General features: G+C 50.0%; 1 protein-coding gene across 1 annotated transcript in view; it reads left to right on the plus strand.

Annotated features, from left to right (window-relative positions):
- The window catches only part of Nova2 (NOVA alternative splicing regulator 2), a 39,432-nt gene that overhangs the window by 8,167 nt on the left and 14,698 nt on the right, over nucleotides 1-16,567 (plus strand). The window contains exons 2-3 of the mRNA NM_001029877.3: nucleotides 8,162-8,305; nucleotides 16,399-16,565. Of these exons, the coding sequence (NP_001025048.2) occupies nucleotides 8,162-8,305; nucleotides 16,399-16,565 (311 nt within the window). The remainder of the gene's footprint in view (nucleotides 1-8,161; nucleotides 8,306-16,398; nucleotides 16,566-16,567) is intronic.

Here is a 16,567-nt window from a genome sequence, read left to right on the forward strand (position 1 = left end):
CAGAGGTCAAACTCAAGGTGTAGGCTTGGTGGCAGATGCCTTTACATGCCAAAGCATCTTGCAGGCCCCTCATCGTGACATTTTTGTAAGTAAATCATGGTACTTTGTTCATGCTTCCCCTCGGTTACCTTCCCTTGCTCCTCCCTTCTTTCCCTAATACCAATGATCCTTTTGATTTCATATCATACATGGAGGATACAAGGATGGATGGATGGACAGATGAATGGATGGACAGATGCTACATACATACATATATACATACATAATACATAGATAAATATGTTTTTAAAACAGGGTCTTACGTAGCCTACATTCTCCTTGTGCTCTGTAAGTGGCCTGGCATGACCTTGCTCCTGATCCTCCTGCCTCCAATTCCCAAAAGCTGACATTACAAGTGTGTGCGACCATGCCCAGGCTATGTAGTCCTAGGGACCAAAACTTAGGACATTATGCATGCTAGAGAAGCAAACTACCATTGAGCTACATCCCCAGCCCCAATAATCAGAGTCTACAACTCAGAGAAGCTCACTGTCTTTTGCTTTCTTTGGGGTTTTTGTCTCTTGCATTTCTTCTTAGAAACAGCCTCACTCACATTGGGTAGGCTGTCCTGTCCTATCGCTCTTTCTGTAGTCCAGGCTTGCTTTAAACTCCTGATCCTCCTGCTGATGCCTCACTAGTGCTGGGATTAGAGGTGTGCCCTGTTGTGGTTTCTGTCTCCTTTCCACCACAGTTGTTTGTTTTAATTAAATTTAGTTAATTAGTTGTTCACTCTGTGTATGTGTGTGTGTGTGTCTGTGTGTGTGTGTGTCTGTGTGTGTGTGTTCAAATGTGCACGTGCACACCCATGCCGTGGTGCACGATAGAGATCAAAGAACATCTTGAGAAGTTGGTTCTCTTCTTCCACTCTGAGGAAGATCAAGGGTTCGAACTCCCGTGATCAGACTTGGAGACAAGCACCCTTACCCACTGCACATCTCCACAGTCCAGGTTTCTTTGGATGTTTGTTTGTTTGCTTTTTGTTTTTGTTGTTGTTGTTGTTTTTCAACAGAAACTCTGCAATTCAGGCAGGGCTGGACATTCCAAATACTTCAGCTTCCCGAGTGCTAGGATACAGGACATGCACAGTCATGCCTGGCTTGAAATTTTTTGAGCCACCTCACCAACCCAGAATTTCCCCCCTTTAAATAAATGTGTAATGTGTCTTAAAAGTAGTTTAGGGGGAAAGATACTGTGTGGACTGGACTATATTCCCACCATCTAATGCAAGCATGGTCACTGAGCAGGTGTTCAGGGAGGGCTTGTTGCAGAAAGAGAAGGAAGAAGAAAAAGAGAAGGAAAGATGTCATGATTCAGGAGCACGTAGTAGGGCAGAAATGAAGTACGTGGCAGTAAAGAAAGCTAAAGAAAGCTAGCAAGATGAAACAACAGGTTAAAAAATACTTCCTATCAAGTCTGATGACCTGAATTCACTCTCCAGGACCTGCACAGTAGAAAGGAGAGAATCAACTCTCCAGAGTTTTTCTCTGACCTCCACACTCACTCGATGACATCCATGAGTGTCACACACACACACACACACACACACACACACACACACACCAGGGGAAGTGAACAAAATACAATAACAACACTTTACAAAGGAAGAGATTCCAGACAGGAGCTCAAGCACAGGGTTGCCTTCATGTCACAAGGCCTTCTCTAGACAGGATGAGAGAATGCAATGCTGGCCTATAATTCCAGGCATTCTGGACACTGAGGCAAAGAGGATCTTGAGCTGAAGGTCATTCTGGGTAACTTAGATCTTAGCTCAAAATCAGAAGCTAAAAAGAAAGCTGGAAATGTAGCTCTCTGATAGAGTACTTGCTTCAAATATACCCATTCTGGGGTCTGGGGGTGTGGCTCAGTGGTAGAGCCCCTGCCTAGAATCCCCCAGTGAGGGGCTGGAGTGTGGCTCAGTGGTAGAGCACTTGTCTAATATATAGGAGGCTCTGAGTTCAATCCAATCAATAGTACCACAAAAATGAAAAAAAAAAAAAAAAAGAAGAAGAACAGGTGAGATTGCTCAGCTAGTAAGACACTTACTACCATGTGTGATGATTTAAGTAGAAGGAAAGAACTGGCTACCACAAATTATTCTCTGACCTACACATGTGCTACACACATACATTCACACAGAAGGTGGGCTAAAAAGACAGTTCAAAGAGAATGTTCCTCTTCCATAAAGTAGGGCACAGCATTGGGCAGCCCAGGGACTAGATAATGAGGGACATAGAGTTCCCCTCTTTCTCCTACCTCCCAACAGAATGCCCAAACCTTAAGCACTGTTTCCACTCACCAAGCCCAGAGCACCCTTTAAGTGCCGGGCACTGAGCTGCATTTTACTACAAGCTCTTCAGAGGCTAAGGCAGGGAGATCAGGAGTTCAAGCCCTCCCTGAACTAGATAAAGACAACTTGTCTCAAAACAAAGAAAAGAACAAAAACAAGTCCCAGTGCAATTGGTGGTGCTCATCTTTGATCCCAGCAGTCGAGGCAGAGGCAGAGAGGCAGAGGGGCAGAGGGGCAGAGGGGCAGAGGCAATCTCTGTGAGTTGGACACCAGCTGGTTTACATAGTGAGTTCCAGAACAGCCAGTCTCATAAACAAACGATGGATTGTGGTGATCACAGTGACATATGGCATGTATAAATGCTATGTTCACAGAATATTCGAGCTACTTTCCAGTTTATCGTTGAATGATTATATCCCTTAGAAGTCAGTGCAACTGTTTCTCCAATTTTACCGTTAGGATATTAAGTCCCAAAGAAGTAGGACAACATATCCAAAGCCATACAGATTTTATTTTCTTTCTTTCCCTTTCTTTTTCCTTTTACTTTTTTTTCTTCCTTTCGTTTGTTTGTTTGGTTTTATTGTTGTTTTTCAAGACAGGGTTTCTCTGTGTAGCCCTGACTGTCCTGGAACTCACTCTGTAGACCAGGCTGGCCTCAAACTCAGAGATCCACCTGCCTCTGCCTCCCGAGTGCTGGGATTAAGAGTGTGTGCCACCACCGCTCTGCTCCAGTAATAAGATTGGCACTACATTTGGGATTGTCTGCCTGCTCCATACGGAACTCCCCAGCTAGAGCCTGAGGGGACACAGGGCAGAGGGAATGAGGTGTGGATGTCCCCCGCTTTCAGAGACAATAGATAATTTTGAGCCTCAGAAAGGAAGCGAGGAAGCATAGTTGTCATGGTGTAGCCTGTCATTCCAACACTTGAATGACTGAGGCAGGAAGATTATAAATTTGAGGACAGCCTAGGATACATGGCTAAGCTGCATCAACAAAGAGGGGGGTGGGGAAAGAAGGAAAGTGAATTGAGCAGGGGTCCACATGATGGATGAGAAGACTCCCTGGGGGAGTCAGGGGAGGTTAATTACCTAATAGGCTTAATGGTCTGATTAGGCCATTTTAAGAGGATTGCTGTGGGCTCAATAAAACCCTTTTATTCTTGACTTCCTCTTAGTGCTTAGAAGGACAGGTCCAGCCACTGTGCCCCGCACTACCCTATAAAACATATTAGGGACCCAGAACCCTCACTCTGAAGGGCCTGTGCTGAGGTGGGGAGAACATCTACCCATCCAGATCAACTTTGTTTAGTTTATGACGTGCTAGGGGAGGAGCTAAGGACCTGGAACACAGTAGGCAGGGGCTCTACCCCTGAGCCACGCCCCCAGCCCCTAACTGGGGGAATCTAGGCAGGGGCTCTACCACTGAGCCACACCCCCAACCCCTCACTGGGAGATTCTAGGCAGGGGTTCTACCACTGAGCCACACCCCCAGCTCCTTACTGGGGGATTCTAGGCAGGGGCTCTACCACTGAGCCACACCCCCAACCCCTCACTGGGAGATTCTAGGCAGGGGTTCTACCACTGAGCCACGCCCCCAGCTCCTTACTGGGGGATTCTAGGCAGGGGCTCTACTACTGAGCCACACTCCCAACCCTTCACTGAGAGATTCTAGGCAGGGCTCTACCACTGAGCCACGCCCCCAGCCCCTCACTGGGGGATTCTAGGCAGGGGCTCTACCACTGAGCCACACCCCCAACCCCTCACTGGGAGATTCTAGGCAGGGGTTCTACCACTGAGCCACACCCCCAGCTCCTTACTGGGGGATTCTAGGCAGGGGCTCTACTACTGAGCCACACCCCCAACCCCTCACTGGGAGATTCTAGGCAGGGTCTCCACCACTGAGCCACGCCCCCAGCTCCTTACTGGGGAATTCTAGGCAGGGTCTCCACCACTTAGCCACACCTCCCAAACTACAAATAACATTTTTCTATCTGCTCTGGGAGGCAGCTTTGTTCACCATGCTGCCAGTTGGGGATTCTGTGTTTGATGGTAAAAATAGATATACTCTATCTGTCTTAGTCAGGGTTTGTATTCCTGCACAAAACATCATGACCAAGAAGCAAGTTGGGGAGGAAAGGGTTTATTCAGCTTACACCTCCAAACTGCTGTTCATCACCAAAGAAAATCAGGACTGGAACTCTTACAGGGCAGTTGGAACTTGGAGGCAGGAGCTGATACACAGGACATGGAGGGGTGCTATTTACTGGCTTGCTTCTCCTGGCTTGCTCAGTTTACTTTTTTATAGAACCCAGGACCACCCGCCCAGGGATGGCACCATTCACAATGGGCTGGGCCCTCCCCCTTTGATCACTAATTGAGAAAATGCCTTACAGCTGGATCTCATGGAGGCATTTTCTCAACGGATGCTCCTTTCTCTGTGATAACTTCAGCTTGTGTCAGGTTGACACACAAAACCAGCCAGTACAACATCTGAAAGGAAAAGTTGAAATTTCTGGGGGACAAGAAAAGCCCTTAAGCCTTGGGAAGCAGGATGGCCCAACACCCTTTCTTTTCCCACTTTGTCCCAAGCCTAATGTGCAGTGTCACATGGTGTAAGGGACACAGATGTGCTCTCTGCTGATGCGGTCCATATTGGCCCTATGTGATAAATTGCTCCGGATAGATTAAGCTAGGTGTGGGGGAGGGGGCTCTTCAGTCTTCAGCATTCCAGGAAAGGTTTTCAGGATAGGTGGAGCTCCTGAAAAGAGGCGATAGAGAGGAAATGCCAGGCCAAGAGCATCAGCCGGGGCCCTGACGTGGGTCGGGACAGGGAGTATTTGAAGAAATAAAAGGACAGTGAATCTCAAGCCCACAGGCGATGAGGAAGTGAGACCAAGTAACCGATCCACATCACTAAAGGCCTTGAGAGAAGCTTGCAGAGTTTCCATCCTGGGAACACCTGGGGCTAACAATTTGTTTAGGAGTGACCTTAAAGATATACCTCAAGAATGCATTAGCTAAGTGGTGTCCGCATGACTGCATTACCGAGGACATTGGTCTATAAGAAATAATGCCCAGGGGTCAGCAGGATGGCTCAGCAGGTATAGATGCTTGCTGTCAAGCCTGATGACTTGAGTTCAATCCTTGGGATTCACACAGCAAGCAGAAGGTGAGAACTGAATTCTACAAGTTGTCTCGTCTGAGTAAAGCCTAGCCCAGTCAGTGAGTTCCAAACCAATAAGAGATTCTGTCTCGAAAGCCAATGACATCCCATCTTGTCCTCTGGCCTCCACCCATATGCAAACATGCCTGCATACATGGATGCAGCCCCCAACCGTGCACGCAGGGAAAATCTCCAATCCAGCCCTTGCCCACTGTCCCCCACCTTGTGCTTCTAACGCCTGTCTTTTTCACCTTTGCCCTACATTCTGCTCCTGTCACGGACATCAGGGAATAGTCTTGTCTTGTTTTTGAGATTGAGTCTCATATAGAGCAGGCTAGCCTCAGACTCACTGTGTAGCTGAACATAACCCTGAACTCCTGCCTCTGTCCCCCAAGTGCTGGGATTGCAGATGCGCACCATCATACTTTATTTATATGGCATCAAGGATGGAACGCAGGGCTTTATGAATTCTGGGCAAACACTCAGTTGTATCCCCAGCCTAGAAGAACATTCTTTAAAGAAAACAAAACAACAACCACAACAAAAATGAAAAAAACAAGCCACTTAAAAATATTTCATAAAGGTGGGTATGGTGGTACACACTTTAATCCCAGCACTTGGGAGATAGATGTCTATGAGCCTGGTCTATATAGTGAGTTACAGGACAGCCAGGGCTACATAATAGAGAGACCCTGTCTCGAAACAAATGTAGTGTTTTAGCTTATTTTTGTATCTGTGTGTGAATTCACATGCACACACATGTGCCATGGCACACTTTTACAGATCAGAGAACAGCTGACAGGAGTCTGTTCTCTCCTTCTGCAATGTGTGTCCTGGGTATTGAACTGAAGTCACGTCATGTCAGGCTTGGCCGTAGACTCCTTGCACCACTGAACCATCTTGCTGGCTCCAGAGAAATATTCCCAAATCTTAAATTAGTTCACACCCCATCGATCCCTAGTTCCCACTTGGAGTAAGAGTCAAAGGCATCCCTGTGGTCCACAAGCCTCACCAGTCCACCATCACCACCGCCTTCTCTCCTTCTTCCTTCCCCCTCACTAACACACACGCTGTCTCCTTGACTTTCTCAACAGCTCACATACCATCCCACTCGGAGACCTTCACTCCTGCCAAGGTGGCTCAGCTCCTCCTCCATACCTCAATGACAGTAGCCCAGGATATGACCTCCAGAGCAAGGCTGAGGCCACATTTCAGCTCTGTACTCTGTCAGCTCGGTGACTCTGAGATGATTCCTTAGTCTTATTTCTTCATCTGTAGAATGGGTTTCTTTGAACGAACAGTGTGAAAATTAAAACAACCAATGTCTGTAAAGAATTTCTGGTGGAATCAAGTGTTTATCAGGTGCTGCAGATGAATGGTGAATAAATATGCCTACTCAGAGCTGGGCCTGATGGCCAGAGAGAGAGGCATGCCACCTCACATGCTCTGAAGGATGAGGCAAGAGAATCCCCAAGTTCAATGAGTGCTTGGGATACAGAGTGAGTCAAAGCCAGCCTTGGGCAACCTTGTGAGATTCTGTCCCTAAATTAAGAAAAGGGCCTGGGTAAAGCCCCTCCTGAGAATCCCTAGTGAGGGGCTGGGGGAGTGGCTCAGTGGTAGAGCCCCTGCCTAGAATCCCTCAGTGAGGGGCTGGGGGCGTGGCTCAGTGGTAGAGCCCCTGCCTAGAATCCCCCAGGGAGGGGGTGGGGGAGTGGCTCAGTGGTAGAGCCCCTGCCTAGAATCCCCCAGGGAGGGGCTGGGGTGTAGTTTGCTGATAAAGTATTTGCAAGAAAGCCTTGGTTCAATACCCAGTACCTAAAATAGTAAACAAAGGTGTTGGCCTTTCCTGGCCCTCACATCTGGCCTCACATTCCTCTGCCCCTCCCCACCCCTTTTCCTGCTTCTTTTTGCTCTCATACTATTCTGCTTCCTCCCATCTTGCATGAACTATAGCATGGCTCCTTTCTAAAAGAATGTCATTGTCTGAGCTCTAGCTTAGGTTCCTCAAATTCTCATGGCCTTATTTGCACACAAAATGAAGAGATGCTTTTGCTGTTTCCTTCATGGCTGTTTCCCCCACGCTAATGGCAAGGATGTACACAGTAGTTGTTTGTTGAATGAATGAATGAATGAATGAACCAACCAATCAATCCTGGGGATTCGGCTTAGCTGACTAGAGTGCTTGCCTAGCAAGCATGAAATCCTGGGTTCCATCCCTGGCACCACATTAAAAACAACAACAAAGGAAGCATGGTTAGGAATTCCTGTGATTCCAGCATTGGGAGATGGAGACATCCTCAGCTATATAACTTGAAGCTAGCATGGGCTATGTGAGAGCCTGCCTCAGATAGATAGATAGATAGATAGATAGATAGATAGATAGATAGATAGAAAGAATATAAGTCAGGTATGGTGATGTACACCTTTGGTCCCATCACCAGGGATATTGGGGCAGATGGTTATTTGTGATCGAGATGAGCATCCTCTATAGAGTGTGTTCCAGACCTGCAGAGCTACATAGTGATACTTTGTTACAAAAGGGGAAAGAAAAAGAAGTGAATGAATGAAGATGGTCTTATGCTATCTTTCTAACTGCTGTTGCCATAGTAACAAGCCTTCCTAAAGTGGGACCCCTCCCTCGCTCATTCCCTCCCACCCTGTATGCCCTGCAGAGGAAGGCGAGTACTTCCTGAAGGTGCTCATCCCCAGCTACGCCGCCGGCTCAATCATCGGCAAAGGTGGCCAGACCATCGTGCAGCTCCAGAAGGAGACAGGAGCCACCATCAAGCTGTCTAAGTCCAAAGACTTCTACCCAGGTAAGCCTCAGACCGGCCAGGTCCCTGAGCTGGACTTCTCTCTTCTCCTTTCCTCTTTCCTGAGCCCTGGGTGTGAAGAAGGATTGTGTTAGGGACAGTTAGAGTGATGGAGGAGGGCTACTTTCTCTCCCCTTAAAGAGCTTGAGCTGCCTGCTGCCCAAGGGGCCTGGCCTGAGCAGATGGGGGTGGGGGCAGGGCCAGACAATGAGCTGCTGCATATTCATGGAATCATTTGCATTATGCCAGGCAGTTGTGTTCCTTCCCACACACCTGCTGCCTCCGGACAGTCAGTTGGAGCAGCCAGGGTGGGGGGGAGGATGGCAGGTGTCAGGGCTGGGTGGGGGCAGCCCTCTGAATTACTCACACCCCTCTGTCCATTTGGATGTATTAATCTAACTTGCATCCAATATACTCTGCTCTGAGTTATTTGGGAGAAGGGGCATTTAAAAATATTTTTCTTTCATTTTTTCCCCCTTTGAGTTAGGGCTTCACGTAGCTGAGAGTGATCTTGAACTCGTCATTCTGCCTCCGCCTCCCAAGTGCTGGGGTTACAGATGCGTGCCCCATGCCCGCTCTGTTTTCTTGGGGGCATTTCGAAAGAGAGATGATCTCACCCTGTAGCCCATTCTTGCCTGTAGTTTCCAGTTCTTCCCCTGCCTCCCAGTGCTGGGTTCACAGACGCGAGCCACTGTGTCCTGCCTGATGCTTCTTACACAGCTGTTTCTGCCCGGCCCATCTTTTGTGCCCTTCTGCCTCTCTCTGCTCTTGTCTCTAGGGACTTGTCTGGGTATCTGCATCTCCTGTCTTCTGAGGCTCTCATTCAGTCCATCTGTCTGTCCTTCTGTCTGCCATCCCTTTCTGTCCTCCCATCTACCCCCTGCTTCCCACCACCACCCTTGTCTCAGAACTTCATTTGACCCAATTTAACGTCGGCCCTGGGGTCAAGGAGGGGGGACAAGCCATTGCAGGTGTTTGCTCCCCTCTTTGGCTTCTGCCTCTGTTCACTTGTCTCTGCTTCCCTTTAGGTATCTCTCTTGGAAAAGTCTCAGCTTCCCACGACTTTTCCTTTCTTATTCAGCTCAGCCCAACCCATTCTCTGTCTCCTCCTAGACTCCATCTCCTTCGGGTTTTTTTTTTTTTTTTGGATAAAGTCTTATGAAGCACAGGCTAGCCTCGTATGTACCATATAGCCAAGGATGACCTTGAACTCCTCCTGCTTCTCCTGCTTCCACATCCAACACGTTAGCATTACAGGCTTTGGCTTCTTGTATGCTAGGTACTCCTCTACCACTGAGCTACATCCTCAGCCCCCAACCACACGTGTTTAAACTACTCTCTGCTCTAAGAGCCTTTCAACTCTCTCACTCCCAAGAGCAAAGCCTGAGCTTTGGCCTCTAGGAATCCCGGCCAGGCGCCAGAACTGCGTCCAGCACACAGTCCACCACTGGGGCTACAGCATCCTTAATCCTCTTGGATTTTTAAAAAAAATTTTAGGTCAGATACCAGAGATGTAGCACAGGGTTTGGATTCTCTCTCTCTCTCTCTCTCTCTCTCTCTCTCTCTCTCTCTCGCTCTCACTCTCTCTCGCTCTCTTTCCTCTCATTCCCTTCTTCCCTCTCTCCTCAATCCTCCCTTTCTTTCTCTTCCCTACCTCCTTTCCCCCTTCCTCCCCCTCCTCCTCACTCTTGCAGTCCTCCCTCCTCTCTTTGTCTCTATCCTTTCCTCACCTTCTTGTCACCCCTCTATTTTTTCTTCCCCATCTTCCCTTCCCTTCTCTTTCCTCCCTCCTCCCTCTCTCTTCTCTCCCTTTTATCCTATTCCTTCTCTCTCCTTCTCCCCCTCTTCTACTTTTCCCTCTCTTTCCCTCTCTTCTCTCTCCTTTTCCCTCTCCACACCCCTGTCTCCTCCCTCTTCCCTCTTCCCTCCTCCCCTCTTTCCCTGCCCTCCTCCCTTCCCTCTTTTTCTGCCTTCCTCCCCTCTTTCCCTGCCCTCCTCTATTTTTCTGCCCTCTACCTTCCTTCCCTGCCCTCCTCCCTTCCCTCTTTCCCTGCCCTCTCCCTTCCCTCCCTGCCCTCCTCCCTTCTTTTTCTGCCCTCCTCCCCTCTTTCCCTGTCCTACACTCTTCCCTCCCTGCCTCTCATCTCACTAAGCTGCTTTGACCAAGAGTTTAGAGAAAAATCTAGTAACCCAGGCGCCCCACCTCCTTTTCTCGGCCATCCTGGCCCAGTTTCCTCTTTCCCATTCTAGCCCACACCGTGTGGGTGAGACCTCTCTGCCCAGGACATCTGTCTGAGGACACTTAGCTCCTTGCCTCTGCATCACATTCTGTGCTATGAGAGGGTGACATTCCCTCTCCCCAGCTCAGTGCCTCACCCAGGGCCAGGCTACTGGGACACCCACAGTCTTTGATGCTCTTACACTACCACATATCATGTCCATGAGCAAACCAATGTGAGCCACTTCTCTGTGCATCTCACAGCCAGACAACCTTCTCCTGACATGGACCATGCAGGACTTAGAGAACCTGGTGCCTCAGTCAGGGACATGGGGTGTGGCTTCTTCTAACCCGACCCTACATCCATCCCTAGAACTCCAGATCACACAGTTGTTATGGCTGCATGTCTGTGAGGTGTATTTCCTTGGGCCCCTGATTGATGACCTTTCATTAAGTCACCCAACACACATTCATTCTCTATGTCCCCAGTTGGACAGACGTGAACATAGCAATAAGAGAAGTCGATTTGTTCTCATGGATCTCAAGCTAAGAAGAGAGACCCAGAGTCACTGACGATGACCCAGAATGCCCAGGGCTAGAATAGGAAGGTCAGAGAAAGATGGGAGCTGAGACAAAGTGTTTGACCCAGACTAGAGAGGACAGAGTTGCCCAGAGGGGAAGCCTACAACGGTGACCAGAAGGTGAGCTAAGGAAGGGTAAAGAAGGGGCTCGAGCCACACAACAAAAGCTGGGACATGGTTTGCTGGAAGGTGAGGCTGACATGTTGAAAACAGAAGAGAAAGGACAGCAGAGAAACTAAGTGACAGTATCAGGCCTTGGCTAGGCATCATGGTGTGGGCCTGTGTTCCCAAAGACTCAGAAGGCTGGACTTGGAGGGATCACAGGTTGAAGGCCTGCTCTAGTAACTTAGCAAGACCCTGAATTAAAGGAGGGGGGCAGAGCATGGCTTAGAGCCAGAGTATTTATTTGCCTAACTTAGAATTCCCCCAGTGAAGGGCTGGGGGCGTGGCTCAGTGGTAGAGCCCCTGCCTAGAATCCCCCAGTGAGGGCTGGGGGCATGGCTCAGTGACAGAGCCCCTGCCTAGAATCCCCCAGTGAGAGGCTGGGGTGTGGCTCAGTGGTAGAGCCCCTGCCTAGAATCCCACAGTGAGGGGCTGGGGCTGGGGCTCAGTGGTAGAGCCCCTGCCTAGAATCCCCCAGTGAGGGGCTGGGGGTTTGGCTCAGTGGTAGAGCCCCTGCCTAGAATCCCCAGTGAGGGGCTGGGGGCATGGCTTAGTGATAGAGCCCCTGCCTAGAATCCCCCAGTGAGGGGCTGGGGGTGTGGCTCAGTGATAGAGCCCCTGCCTAGAATTCCCCAGTGAGGGGCTGGGGGCGTGGCTCAGTGATAGAGCCCCTGCCTAGAATCCCCCAGTGAGGGGCTGGGGGTGTGGCTCAGTGGTAGAGCCCCTGCCTAGAATTCCCCAGTGAGGGGCTGGGGGCGTGGCTCAGTGATAGAGCCCCTGCCTAGAATCCCCCAGTGAGGGGCTGGGGGTGTGGCTCAGTGGTAGAGCCCCTGCCTAGAATCCCCCAGTGAGGGGCTGGGGGTGTGGCTCAGTGGTAGAGCCCCTGCCTAGAATCCCCCAGTGAGGGGCTCGGGGTGTGGCTCAGTGGTAGAGTCCCTGCCTAGAATCCCCCAGTGAGGGGCTGGGGGCATGGCTCAGTGGTAGAGCCCCTGCCTAGAATCCCCCAGTGAGGGGCTGGGGGTGTGGCTCAGTGGTAGAGCCCCTGCCTAGAATCCCCCACTGTGTGGCTCAGTGGTAAAGGCACTTGCCCAGCATATGCAAGGGCTCAGTCCCCAGTAACAAAAACCAAAGAACCAATGTTGAGCTAAGGTTTCCGTACATGCACTTGTCTGTTTCACAAAGCTAAACCTACCCAGCCTTTAACCCCAGAGAGAAGGAGTCAGAGCATGCAAAAAAAGTGCCTTATCTTGGTAATGAAGCCCAAAAGCTCAGGTTCAATCCTTCCGGATCTTTCATGATTAAGTGAAGAACTGAAAAGCAGTAAGTACTGACGCAAGCCACAAACACTCCTGATCACTTACCTCATAAAGCTAAAATGCCACCAGAGCTGGGGCATGTGTAAAAAGCTCTGGGCCTGACTCCCATAGGCAAAACACAAGTGTGTGTATGGCGATCTTCATAATTGTTATTGATTTATAACATAGCTGCACCAAAGTGCAAACTCTTAAGCATCTACCTAATGACTTTATTCATATTCTTTCTTAACTTTCAAAGCAAAGTCTCAAAGCTGGAGAGGTGGCTGAGTGACCAAGAGCACTGGCTGTTTGTCCAGAAGAACCAGGTTCAGTTCCCAGCCCCCCACATGGTAACTTACAACCATCTCTCAGCTCCAGTCCCATGGGATCCAACAGCCCCTTCTGGCCTCCATCCAGGCAAACACTCACACGCTTACAGTGAAAATAAACAAATCTTCAAAAGCAAAGCTTCAGGGCTGGGGAGGTGGCTGAGCAGTTAAAACCACTTGCTGCTCTTTCAGAGGACTTGAGTTCGATTCCCAGCACCCACATCAGATAACTCATAGACACACACCTGCAACTCCAGTTCCAGGGCATATGCACTCTCTTCTGGTACACACACACACACATACACACACACTCTCTCTCTCTTCTGGTACACACACTCACACACACACGCACGCACACAGGCACTCAAAAACAAGTCTAAGCCAAGCACATTTAAAAAGATAAAATAAAATAAAAAGTAAAAGCAAAGGCTTTGCTGTGCATGCCCCCCCATGGTTGTTCATTCACGTGTGCGCACGTACACACGTGAACTCATACACCCACACATGCATAGGGCTAATAACTCAGTCTCAAATTTAACACTGAATGAACTGAGATTTAGAAGGCAGAACCCACACTAGGTATGGTGGTGTATATGTGTCATCAAAATATTTGGTAAGCTGGGGCAGGGGGGTAGCAGGTTCAAGACCAATCTAGGCTACCTAGCAAGACATTGCTTCAAAGCAAAAACAAAATGGCAGAAACTTGCAAATATGGGTACCTGAGTTCGAATCCTAGACCCCATGGCAGCCGGGTGTGGTAGGGTATGTAATCCTAACACTGCTGTGACTACATGGGGAGGCAGGTAGAGGAGAATCTCCAAGTGTTTGTGGGAGACTTACGTCTGTCCTACTGTGTACTGGGGAAAAAGACACCCTACCTCAAATGAAGTGAAAGACAAAGACCAACAGGTGAGGTTGTCCCCTGAACCACACATACACACACACACACACACACACTGTCTCTGATGATTCTGTACCATGGGTGATCTGGGACAAGACCAGAGTTCTCCGTGTCCTTAGCTGGACATCAAGGCAGCTGAGCCATGGCCTATCTCCTGTGTCAGCGAACAAACTGAAACCAAGTCCTCAGAACAGTGCCCAGCGTTGAGCGTTATGTAACCCCCGGCTGTTATTACAGGTCACTTCTTAAGGATTTAACAGGGTCCCCTTACCAAGCTCTTCTGGACCCCAGGGAAAGAACTACATGGGGGTGGGTATGCACAGGCTTCCTGAGTTAGAAGGAAGCCCTACAGAAATGGCGACCCTGGCCACTTCTCCCATGCTATCCTCTGGGTTGCCCTTCTCCCCCACCACCATCCCCACCCTCATTCCTAGCCTGATCCACACCCTTTCCTATTTACACCCAGACAGAGGCAGCCTACAGCTGACTCACCCTTGGCCCAGACCGAGCTATTGTTCTTGGGTGGAGTGGGACATAAAAGTGAGGACCATGTTGCCGAGGGCAAGGGCAGGAGCTGTCAGCATCACGGTTGGCCAACAGACAGGGACACCCCAGACCCATGACAGTGTCGTCAAAGGGCCAGACTGAGAGATAACAAGGGCAGGCCAGGGTTGTACACCTGGCACACCGCTCTGAAGTGCTCCACAGACAAAGACACTCAGCACTAAGTGTCCCAGACACACAGGCACAGGACCTGGCACACATTCAAAACCTTTTACAGACCCAGGGAGCTGACCATACAAGCTGAGTCCCTCCCGGGGACAGAGGTGCTCACACATCACGTTAAAGAGGCCCAGGTACACCAAGGCTCTCATATTCACACACAGGTCAGGTGCAATTGAGGGTTCTTTGTCTCTAAAGTGTATACGCTTGGAAATGTGCACATGCCATCTGAGCAGCCTCATACAGACATTTATGTCTGTCTGTGTCCTCATCAAGCCAGTAAAAGGATGGTGACTGAGTCCTCTGTGTGTGTACATGTGTGTGTGTGCGTGTGTGTGTGTTTATACACGCTAATATTTTTACACCACATGCTGATCACCCAGGCAGCCTGGGAACACTTAGAGGGGTGCGCTGTCCTTATGTCTTGCTCCCACAGATGCAAACCCACACTGCCAGTGGACAGGGTTCAGTCACTGCACAGCCTCTGTTGCTTACATGCTAATAATGTCTTCCCACTTCAAGCCTTGTTACTCCAGTCGTTGTATTATATTACCTGTTTTGGTGTGTGTGTTGCTGGGGGTTGAATCCAGGAACTAATACAAACTAAGCAAGTACCTGACTGAGTTATACCCATAACCCCTATTGGGAGATTCTGGGCAAGTGTTGGTTTTAGGAGTCTACTTCTAAGTCACGCTCCCAGCCCCTCACTGGGTATTCTAGACAGGTGCTCTACCACTGAGCCACGCCCCCAGCCCCTCACTGGGTATTCTAGACAGGTGCCCTACCACTGAGCCACGCCCCCAGCCCCTCACTGGGTATTTTAGACAAGTGCTCTACCACTGAGCCACACCCCTAGACTTACCCTCGCTGGGGGATTCTAGGCAGGGGCTAAACCATAATCCAGGACACAGTGTGTTTCTATTGCAATCTCTTCTGGACTTTCTCTTAGACACACACCCAGAATGGTCATCTCTCCAACCCTGCCCAAGTACACAGAGATACTCTCACAGCTCCCTGAAGGCAGCCTCACAGGTACACACACAGATTGAAATGTCACCCATCATCTTTTCCCTCTGGTGCATATATTTCAGCATCACCCAGCTACTCTTATCCCCTTCCCCAATACACACATACAGAGAATGCCAGGTCAGACCTGCCGCCAGTACCTGGAAGAGCTCCAGAAAGGGCAGCTGGCAACCCCACCCTCCATTTCTAGTCTCTTGGCCCCTATTTTTTAAGAGTTGCCTTTGACCTAGCCTGCTCTTTCCCTAGCCACACCCCTGCCCTCCCCCACACCCAGCCCTCCATCTGGTGGCTCTAGGCTTGCACTCTGGCCTCTCTTCTGCCTCCCCCATCCCCCCACCTTTCCCCCATCCTCTCCAAAAGCCCAGAGGCCAGGCGCTGTAGGCTTTCAGTGGTTGCCATAGCAACCTAGCCTCATCCCTCATCCCCCTGGGGGTGGGCTGAGGACCCGGCCAGCCAGACCGATAAGGGGGTTCCAGTTACTGTGGCAACCGTTTCGGGCCTAAGCTCTCTGCTTCTGGAAGGGGGGTGAGCAGCGAGTGAATGGTTACCACAGCAACCAGGGGGAGCCCATAAGAACTGGGAAGAGGCAGCTGAGCCCTACCTCCCGTGCCCAGGGCTGCTGTGGGCACTTAAGCATCATTCTTCCACCCCCCCACCCCCGGGTTGTTCTCCGGGAGGGAGATAAAGTACAGATTATAAAACAGGGATTCCATTCATTCTCTGAGCTAGCTACCCAGCATGGGCCAGTCACCCACATCAGCTGGCCCAGACCTTGGCCTTTCCATTCCATGAAATGGAGCCAGTCTGTCAGGAATGTCTCCATTGCTGTCTGATGTGTGCCCTCTGTCCCTTCCTTAACAGGAACTACAGAACGGGTATGCCTAGTACAGGGCACGGCAGAGGCCTTGAATGCTGTCCACAGCTTTATCGCAGAAAAGGTCCGAGAAATCCCTCAAGCGATGACCAAGCCTGAGGTGGTCAACATCCTTCAACCCCAAACCACGATGAACCCCGACAGAGCCAAGCAGGT

Source organism: Mus musculus, chromosome 7, assembly GCF_000001635.26.
Source record: "Mus musculus strain C57BL/6J chromosome 7, GRCm38.p6 C57BL/6J".
Taxonomy (NCBI): Eukaryota; Metazoa; Chordata; class Mammalia; order Rodentia; family Muridae; genus Mus; species Mus musculus.